The sequence below is a fragment of the Urocitellus parryii genome, unplaced genomic scaffold (assembly GCF_045843805.1).
Source record: "Urocitellus parryii isolate mUroPar1 unplaced genomic scaffold, mUroPar1.hap1 Scaffold_340, whole genome shotgun sequence".
Classification (NCBI taxonomy): Eukaryota; Metazoa; Chordata; class Mammalia; order Rodentia; family Sciuridae; genus Urocitellus; species Urocitellus parryii.
This window is the reverse complement of record NW_027553089.1, coordinates 104,420-114,859: the sequence shown is the minus strand read 5'-3', so window position 1 is coordinate 114,859 and position 10,440 is coordinate 104,420. Positions and strand designations below refer to the sequence as shown.

Below are 10,440 nucleotides of genomic sequence, written 5' to 3'. Positions count from 1 at the left end.
CTAAGCGACGCAACTAGACTATGTGACTACTGACCTATTATTCACTTCTGACTTTAAAGCATACCTATAATTATTTCATTAATCTTTAACTTTAAAGCATACTTATGATTATTGGTAAGCTTTCTTACTTCTAAACTAAAATGTCATTAAAACACACTTAAAGTAGTGAAAGTCTATTAATTAAAAGCCTACTACTCTGAAGTACCTCTAAAATATATGTTAATTTTACATTATTCTATTTTTAATTTCCAAGGTAATTTCTTTTTTTCATATGACCTATTCAACTGCTTTCTTAAAGAACTTCCTTGATCCTGGGTCAAAGCACACCAGTTTTTATGTCTTTGTAAGCTTTAACTAAAGGGCAGCCTTTATCCCTCAACCCATTTGTCATTTATGTTAACTATGTGTTTTCCATTTTTATCATTAGTTTCTGTGTAAGGCCAAGGAGGGTCTATTGGTTGGGGAAATGTATTTTTATTAGCCTCTTGTCCTCGAGGGGGATACCATAAGCTACATACCGTGGTCCTCATACTGTTGGCACAGCAATTGTTTTTCTGTAGCTAGGCTATTGTACAGGTTGTGGCTTTAGGATGGGGTTGGGGGGCTAATGTAAATTGTTAACCATGCGATAAATATTTCTTGTTGCTCAGGCTTGAGGAATAACATTGTTTGTATCCTGAGAGAGATTGAAATGCACCTCATGGCATGTCTCAATTGTATCCTTAGTCTCATTCTGGGAATTTTCCTGCAATCTCAGGCAATACGTACTTTTATTATTGATTGACATATGCCCTGTTATCCATATCATGAGGATCATAAACAAAACACTTAACATTCCCCATGGTTTCCAGATGGTGATGGTGCGGCCCTGCATCCCCCACACTGTGACCCTGTCAGACAGTGGCTACAGGAACACCTTCACCAAAGAGTGGATATTACTTCTAACTTTCCAGGACAAGTGTATTCTGACATTTAGTAATATGAGAATCTCAGAAATTGTAAAAGATTTTTGTTTGTAATCATTTCTAACCAAGCATTTAACTCTTCAGTCAACATTAACTACAGTGCCATATTTTGCTCCTGATTGACCCACACATTTTTCTAAGCATTTCCTTTCCATGTGTCAGATATGGGGGACAATTGGTAAGCAAGTTTAAGCTTCTGCTGTGAAGTGAATTTAGGGGAAGAAATGAAAAAAAAAAATCAAGTAACTGGAGATTGTCATCATAAATGTTGCTAAATCATATCAAGTCTTCATTTTGCTTGACTTTAAAATAGGGGTAGCTCTCCTCCTCATAGGGTTCTTGGAACTTATTTCTCTAGGGGATAGAAAAATGGAAAGTGGCCTGCAATATTGATTATTCATATGTTTTATGAAATTGACCATGGAATATGGAATAAAATAGGCAATCCCCTTAAAGTTGGTAAGTGGACTAAATTCTCACCAGTCCTCAGTACTCTTGACTTGGCATTTCTACATCCTGTTGGTTTAGAAATACATCATTATACCATCTTTCATGGTTTTGCTTAATATGTGAGAGGATACTGTTCATAGCCGGACCAAACTCAATGATATGAGCCTTCTCACTCAGTAGCAGACACGTGGTGCCAGCAGCATGCATGGCCACCAAAGAACCTTTTGAATCAAACACTGGAGAGCCAGAAGACCCAAAAAAAAAGGTGGTGTCATAGGTAATCACATCAGGATTTTGAAGCATTTCCTGGAAGCTTCTTTGAGTGTACATGTGGATAAACTCAGATTTATTGTAACCTCCTGCTGTTCTCATCTGAATCTTTTCCTTACATTTCTCTTCTCGTTTACCCTGAGGAATCACAACACAAGCATCAGTATGCTTCTTTCCTCCATCTGGATGGCCAATAATATATATCAAACCACTAGACGGTATAGGACCAATCCCATTATACAGTCCCGCAGGTACTTCTTGTCCATTTTCTTTCAGTTTCAGGACGGCGTAGTCAAGAGTTGTGTCAGATATCTCAAACCAAGGTTCAACGAGAAAGCAGTTGTCTTTTGTGACAGCGGTATCTTCATAATCGAATTTCACCATTACACATTGACTGATTATATCTGCCCACTGGCTTGGCTCTATTCCTTCTCCCACGATATCGTTTATTACATGCCGACAAGTGAAAATGAACAATCCCTTAAAAACAAAGCAGGTGGCACAGCCTTCGATTCCATTATTGTTCCAGAATATGTACCCCACTGAGTCACTGAGATGTGAAAGATGTTTGATCACTTTCACTGGAGTTGAGTTTTTTGTGCGTTTCCCAAAATTTGTTTTATGCAATTTAAAAAGAGAAGTATTCTTCTGTCTTTTTTTCATTTTTTCCTTCAAGTTTTCCCTGATTTTTTCACTTTCTCTTTTCAAACAGGGATACTCTTCCACAATGTACTCTTTCAACACACGGGTGTTTCTTTCTTCTACCTCATTGTTTTGAGCAGCTGCTGCCTTAGGGTTCATTACTTGATCAGCCTCAACTTGAAAGAGCTTACCTTCTAACTCATCTATCATCTGTGAGTTTTCTAGAATGGAGTCCAGGTTACCAATGAGCTTCCAATTGTCAGTCTCCAAAAAGGGAAGAAACCTACCATCCTTGCACATGGTGTCCTTGATGGTTTCTCCTTTGAAACCATAGACACAGAGTTTGTTTCCTTTTTTGTGAAGCTCCCCACGCTTCACAATTCGTTTTCTGGTATTCCCAATTGCATGAATGTAAAATTTGACCACGTCAGTAGATTCCTGGTTGAGCCGGCCAAATACTTGGCCATCTTCTTTCTGCTTGCTTTTACTTTTGGAAAATGTAATTACCACGTGGCTGTTTTCAGGAAAACAACTGAGTGGCATTCCAAGGTTTAAGAAGCCTTCAATTCCTTCTGTGCCACGCACCAGGATTTCCTTACCTGGCCGAGCCTCCATAGCTTTTCTGACAGCATCCAGGGTCTTGAGCCCCACCAGCAAGCTGTCCTCCTCGCTGTGTATGAGTATGTGTTTCCTGTTCTCATTTTTTCCAAGGTTTACATCCAAGGTAATATTAATGATCTTGTTTGAAGAAGTGGTCTGGACTTTTGGAGTTTTCCTGGGTGAGTGGGAACTTTGATCTTGGGTGTTAGTTATATCTCTTGGCCTTTTTCTAGATTGCATCTTCATTTGAATAATATCGGAATTATTCTGCTCTTCTTTTGGGACCTAAAAATGTATGTTAGAAGAAAAACCTTGAGACTCTGAATAGAACCCTAGTTTGTTGTTGTTGTTGCTTGTTTCCTTTTTAAATATGCAATTCACAGAATTTCTATGGGAAACTCATACTCAAAAAACCAGTGAATATAATTAGATCTGAGTTTAACTTTAGCTCTAGAATATAAGCTGAGCAGACTGTCACATCAGTCAGATAAGCTCCTAATATGATAAGCTGGTGCATTTTTCTGAGACACATGCTTAAAAAGCTACCAGCTTTAGTAAAGTGTCATTTTATGTCTTGTTTACTATTCTCAGCTGCAAAATTTTTACTTTTCTCAAACACAGTGATAAACTGCACTGAAAATTTTGTTCTTAAAATATCAAGTTCATGGGCTGGAGTTGTAGCTCATTGGTAGAGCACCTGCTTCAGGCGTGTGAGGCACGGGGTTCGATTCTCAGCACCCACATAAAAATAAGTAAATAAAATAAAGGTCCATCAACAACTAAAAATTAAAACAAAAATTTTTTAAAAATACCAAGTTCAGCAAAAATAAGTCACCATGATTTATTATTAGGCATTACATTTTAAACAAAATCCTCATTAGCTAACTGATTATCTGGTCATACAAATAGTTATTTCTAATAATGAATTCCTTCATTCACCCAGAACCTATCATGCAAAAAACTTATTTCCTCTATGACATCAATTAATCCCCCAATTCTATGAATTGAGAAGAAACAAATATGGCCTCTCTTTGTCTTTTTGATGGAGAAACTTAGGTATAGAAAGTTTTTCTTGTTAGTGCCTTTCCTAGCATCATGTAATAACCACTAAATGAAGTGAGTGCCAGAATACCAACACTTAAGTCTAATATTCCTTTCCATGACACCAAACATTTTTTCTTGGTAAAATTTGCATTCATGACAATCATTTTTTTGGGGGGGCAGGATACCAGAAATTGAAATCAGTGGCCCTTGCCCCATAAGCCACATCCCAGCCCTATTTTATATTCTATTTAGAGACAGGGTCTCGCTGAGTTGATTAGTGCCTCACTTTTGCTGAGGCTGGCTTTGAATTCATGATCCTCCTGTCTCAGCCTCCCAAACCACTGGGATTACAAGCATGCATAATACTGATTTTTGTAGGGTATCATCTTAAGAACCAGCAGTTGAGGAAGGGGAAGGAATTAAAGAGGATTAATCAAACATCACAAAAATCAATGAAAAATTAAGAGCAACTGCTTATGAATAGGACTTCAGGAAAATGTACCTATGTCTAAAAGGTACATTTTCCTGAAGTCCTACTCATTACGGTGAGGGTATGAACAGGCCTGGATATGCTAGCAAGGCTACATTCTGGTAATGGGAATAAAAAAGCCAGGATTGTCGTAAAGACTAGGCCTACCATCATTGTGTAGCACAGCCTAGCAACATGACTGGCATGTAATAGGGTAAATTTGTTAAATACTAGTAGTCAGGGTCAAAGAGATAAAAAGAACACAAGATAATGTGAATTTACTTGTGCTATGTGTGCAAATCTTCAAAAGGCATCTCTAAAGCCTAATGCTGTCAGAAACATCTTGCTCATGTACCCCATGGGAGCATTGCAACAGAATTCCAACTTGTCAAAGTATTCTTGGACACATATAGGAACTTCTGAAGGAAACACATTACAGGTAAATTCTTTTACCTGACTAACATGGTTATGGTAAGAATAAATAAGCAAAAAATTTGTTTCATAAACTGTAAAGCACTATACAGATGTAGGTTATTATGATTCAGTATATCAGCCACACTTGGCATTGTATTTCTGTGCTATGAAATAGATTAATTTTGGTTTTGTTTTATCCAAAGTTTAATACAGTTATTTGGTTTTTATGGTTGTCCAGGAATTATTACCAGTTTTTTTTAAAGGCTAGTGTGACATGACCAAAATTTTATGTATGTATGTGTGTATATATATATATATATATATATATATATATATATATATATATAAAATAAAGTGGTTGAGGAAAGGTTTTACCTTATATAAATATTTCCAATATATAATGATATGATTTCTTGGCAGGAAGATTTATGCAATACAGACTCAAGGATGGCTAAATCTAACATTAGCATATTCATTACATAAATAGTATTTACAAACATACCTGAGAAAAATAATTCTCTATTTTCATGTTTTTTTTCACATCAAACAAGTTCTTCTGTGACCTGCGTTTCTTACAGCTCATGATGACTTGAAGATGAAATAGGTAGTTCAGCTGAAACACTAATTTAAAAAAGGTTCAAGTTACAACAGTATCTTCATAGCTGTCATTAATTATGTAGAGGAAGAGATGAACTTCCTTCTTCAGCTCTGGCCTTGCCCTCCCCAGAGATATTAACCTAGCAAATAATTTACCCACCAAGTATTATCACCCCAACAATAAAAGCTTTCTTTTATAGAGCATTATGTGTCAGTCACTACACTTGACACTTTATGAAAATTATCTCTAACTGCGAATCCCAACTACAGTGGGAAAGAGGTTATATCTAGATTTTTTTGTTTTTAAACTTGGGGGAAAGGATAGCTTAAAGAAGAGAGATCTGTCCAAGTGCAAATATTAAAACCCATAGAAAAATCTGTAGTTGGAGAATTCAAAAGTGTGTTCTTCTACTTACCTTGAGTTAAAATTTGATCTCTATTTAAGATGGAGATGCCAGAGATGGTAAAATTTAAGGAAAAGGGTAGGAAAGGAACTGGTTAATACCCTGAAGATAAAAGAAATTTGGAATGGGATTTCATAAAGTAATCTGAAAAGTTCACGAAAGCTTCCACTCTACTTTTCTCCCTTCTGTTTTCATAAGACCCTCCCGCCCCCACTGCCTTTTTAATTCCTTGTTTTCTCTTTAGCTTTTGCATATGAGAGGAAACATTCAACCCTTGACTTCCTGAGTCTGGCTTATTTCACTTAGAATGATGTTCCCCAGTTACATCCATGTACCAACACATGACATAATCACATCCTTCTTTATGGATGGGTGAAACTCCATTGTGTTTATATACCACATTTTCCTTATCCATCTGCTGATGGACACCTAGACCATCTCTATTACTTGGCTATTTGTAAAAAAATATATTCTATTTCTAAAATGAAGGACATTTTCTTTTATAATCACAACACTAACTTTTTAAACCCCAAATCCAGATGAGGTGTGAAAGTTGCCTTTAATTATGGCTTTTAAGTCTCTTTCATTCTAGAAAAAGCATTGATCTGTCAAAGTGGACAGAAAAGCTGTGGAATGTTCACTTCTTGGATTGCTTCTTTCCCTTGTCATTTTACTTATGCACTCTCCTCTGCACTCTTTGGCAAGTGGAAGTCATCTAAAGACTGTGCTTATTCTTGTAACCACTTCACTATGGTGCAGGAACTTCTCAATTACTGGTAATGAGTTTCTAAGGAAATCCAGTTAGCCTATGTGAACCTTAGTTTCCTGTTTGTAAAAAGAGACAATTATTTTAAACAAGATATGAATATGAAAATGTACAATGACAGTATTTATAAGAACATCTGGCCTCAACTATAAGATTGCCACTTCCCAGTTTCATGACCTGTGAAATAACAATTAACTACTTCCTGTCTCATTTTCCTTATATAAAATGAGGGCAGTATTAGAATTAACTTTTGGTGTTGTGAAGATTAAAAAGTGTCCTTTAGAACAGTGAATGCCGTTTAATAGGCTGCCCAGTAAATATTACTGCCAGTACTAGCATCAGTGTCAAAACACTTAACCAAAGGTAGACTTTTTAAACATCAAAGAAGGGGTGGAGGTGGTAAAAAATAGACAAACAATTGAGGAACTGAGCTGAGCTGTAAGATCTTTGAAGGCAGAAAATTTAAGTGGGGTGTCACTGTTGATGATGATGACTCATCTAATGATGTCTGAGAAAGAAATTGCTTCAGAAATAATTTTCACACCCACTACAAAAGGAAAACAAATCAAGTAGAAAGAAATATGAATTTTAGGATTACTGGCTTGTATATGAACAGCTGCAGTGGAAAAGGCCAAGATGTTAAGTATACACCCCAATACAGCCTGCGCCCCACACATCGGTTCCAGTATCTAGACTGAACAGTGTTATATCAAAATGTGAAGGACTTTACCGCTCTGCTATTCCAACCCTGTGTTATAGTGGGATATGTCCAGGTTCTACTCACCTAAAGGACTTGCTTTACTTCCTACACTAAAGGGATAAAAGTAATACAGCCTGTCCTGGATCCCATCTCCACCTGACAGCTCTCCTGGAATTTCTCATTCTCATATCCTCTTTTCTTCTCCCCTCTCCTCTCACTTCTCCCCGTTCCCCTCTCCTTTGCCTTCCTTCGATATTTCTAGCATCTTCTTATTTCCCCATCCTTCTCCCCACCCTGACCTTCCCCCCCACACCCCCGCCCCCAATTCCCTCTCTTACAGTCTGGCACCAGGCTCGCTCCTGTGCGCGCTCGCTTGCTTTCACTTTCTCTCTGGCTCAGCCACGCTTTCCAGAAACTGGGATCACGGCCGATCCGAGCCTGGTCCTTGTCCGCCACCTCGCTCTTCTCTCCAGCACAGAGTGGGACAAGAAACACTGGTCATGAGTTTCTAAGAAAACCCAGAGCCCTCCGGACCCTCCAGGTGGACGACGCTTCTGGCCCAGGTTGCTGGGCCTCCAGCCTCATCCCCTTCCAGACCCAGAGGCTCCAGCGCGCCCGCGCCCACCCTGCGGAGCAACCAGTGGGCTCACCCACCCCGAGCGCTCGCCCACCAGGATGGCTCACCAATTCCGCGGGCTCCCTGGCTGCTGCGCGCCTAGCACACCCAAAGGGCTGGCATTCAAATCCCGCGCCAATTCACGTCAGCAGTCCGGGTTCCACAGAGAGGCAGCTAGTCTGGCCAATGAGAGTGCGCCGACTGAAACTCGGATTGGACAAGACAGGATGGAGGTGGGACTAAGGGCTTGAAAGAACCGCCCACCTTTCTGTGAGTGGCTGTTGCCCCTGCCATTTAGTTACTTTCTTTGCCTTTTCTGCCTGTCAGGCCTTTTCTCTCCTAAACTACCCCATCTCCCACCTCCATCCCCCTCAGTTCCTAGCTTTTTTGGACCCCTGGGAAGAGGGGGAGACTGGCTGTTCCTGGATCATGTGGCTCTCCAGGGAAGCATCTGATTTTGTATTCATTTCAGACAGCGCCATCAGTCTAAAACAAAACCTTCTGAATGTCTGGGTCATCAGGGCGAGCCCAGGAAACACATTTATCAGAGCCCATGCCTGTTCTCTTAATAATGATGATGATAATAATAATAATAACAATAATAATTATTATTATAATTATTATTATTTAGAATAACAGAGACAAACTGCATTGTTGCTAAAAATAAGGTAGATTTTCGCCAACCATAAGAGTTTTGTTTTTTTTTAATCCGAGCAGATAATTCAAAAGGAGTACTTAAAAGGTTTCCTTACTCCTAGGAACAAAATAGATTTGCACTTGGGAAACATAACAAAAAGGAACTGGATTTCATTTTAATGAAACAGCTACTTTACCCAGCTTTGGGGGCAAAGGGCTCTTGGAAGGGGGTTTGAAGGGACCTCAGCAGGGAACACTGATTCTAGGTTGAGGGGTGTTGGTTAAGGCTGCGGAAGAGGCTGATTGGGTCTGGCAGAGGCCTTCAAAAATGGCAAATGTCTGCTTTCAGAAATGTCATCAAAGCGACCTGCTGATAAGACAAAGCCAAGCTTATTGCTTATGAAGTAATGGAGACTAATAGCTTGACAGCATTCTGGTAGTTTCCTGGGAAGGGTAAAGCAAAGCTGGGCTAATATTGATTATTAATAGATTATGAAGTCTGGTTTAAACCTGGTCTTTAGTGTGTGTGTTTGGGGGGTGGGGGATTAGATAGGATTGGGTAATAGTTTAGGGTTGGTGGATATACCAAAGTTAGGATTTTGAGGAGAAGGTTCAAGAATTCTTGAGTTGCAACCTGTTCTTTGATGCCTTCTAATGAAGACTGGTTGGGTCTCTGAGGACGTTACTGGAATAAATAATAAAAACACTTGCAACTTTTATTTCCTGGCAGAATATTCCTGGAACAGTAAATTTACGTTGATGAAAGCAAGACAAGCACATCATGTTAAGCACTGCAAAAGAAATGCATCCTTTCACCTATCTCTGTTCTTTTTACGTTTCCAGGAACTGCACGCGGTACCCTCTCTAGAAAAGATAGCAAGCATCCAGGAATAGAGGATTTTTCCTCCTGCTCTCTACCAGCCCGAGATTTTTCGGCCAATGAATTCTCCCAGTTAGCCCAGAACCAAAGGGGTAACTTACCTAAGAGGAAGAGTCCCTTCAAAGTCCAGCGGTGAACTTGCCAGCACCACTGCAAGGGACCTTTCCCGCCAGCACTGGAATCGCCCTTTTCCCGCCAGCACTGGAATCCCTCTCTCCAGGTAGAAATGATGCGCCTGGCCAATGAACAGAGAGATCCTGAGCTCCTCTTCTCTTTCAGACAGCAACTCGCCTCCTCGGAAGCCAATTGGCCGCGCTCTGGCCACGACGTGGAGCTGTTCCGCGGCTTCCGCCTCGTTGGCGGGTGAGAGTGGATGGCAAGGTCTGGCGGGGGAGCGCTCCCCCTTTCTCTCCTTAAGCGCTGCTTTTTCTGGCCAGAATGACCACGCCCCATAACTTTATTACCTATTGCACCTGTTTCTTTTCTCCCAGTTCCTCGGGAAGTATTAAAAAGGACCCCAATGGGGTTAGAGGGAAGTTGGGTTGGGCGGGGCTTAGAGGGCGTGGGTCCCCAGACTCAGCCAGCAGAGCTGACAGAGACTGTCCTGGACCAGCAATTGCAGCAACTTGAGGAAAGTAGCTGGGTTAGTAGGCGGTGGGAAAGTGGCTCCAAAGTGCCCGCAGCCATGGCTAGGCAGGAGGATTGGGTAACAGCAGAACCATCTGCTCCAACACTCAGGAGGCACTTGGCTGGGTGGGTAGGTGGGAAGCAGGAAATGTGAGCTATTTGGGCCCTTCCCAGGAGTCAACATCCCCAGCTTAAGAGACAGGTCCCAAGAATATGAAAACCAAGAAGAAGCTACAGATGAAGACAGAGTAAATACCCTGTCCTAAATTGATTTTCCGAACGTGTTCAGACATCTACAATCCTGAACAAGAACATGGTATGGACTCCCGAAATATGCATCAAAACTGATGACCAAAGAAG

The 10,440-nt window shown here is 40.3% G+C and overlaps 1 protein-coding gene across 1 annotated transcript; it reads right to left on the bottom strand.

Moving 5' to 3' along the window:
- Positions 1-1,451: 1,451 nt before the first annotated feature.
- LOC144251970 (serine protease FAM111A-like) lies at positions 1,452-5,511 on the bottom strand. The gene is made up of 2 exons (XM_077794574.1): positions 5,357-5,511; positions 1,452-3,212 (listed from the first exon to the last, which is right to left on the bottom strand). The coding sequence occupies exons 1-2, from the start codon at positions 5,435-5,437 to the stop codon at positions 1,452-1,454; spliced, it is 1,842 nt and encodes a 613-aa protein (XP_077650700.1). The 5' UTR covers positions 5,438-5,511.
- Between the last annotated feature and the right edge of the window lie 4,929 nt (positions 5,512-10,440).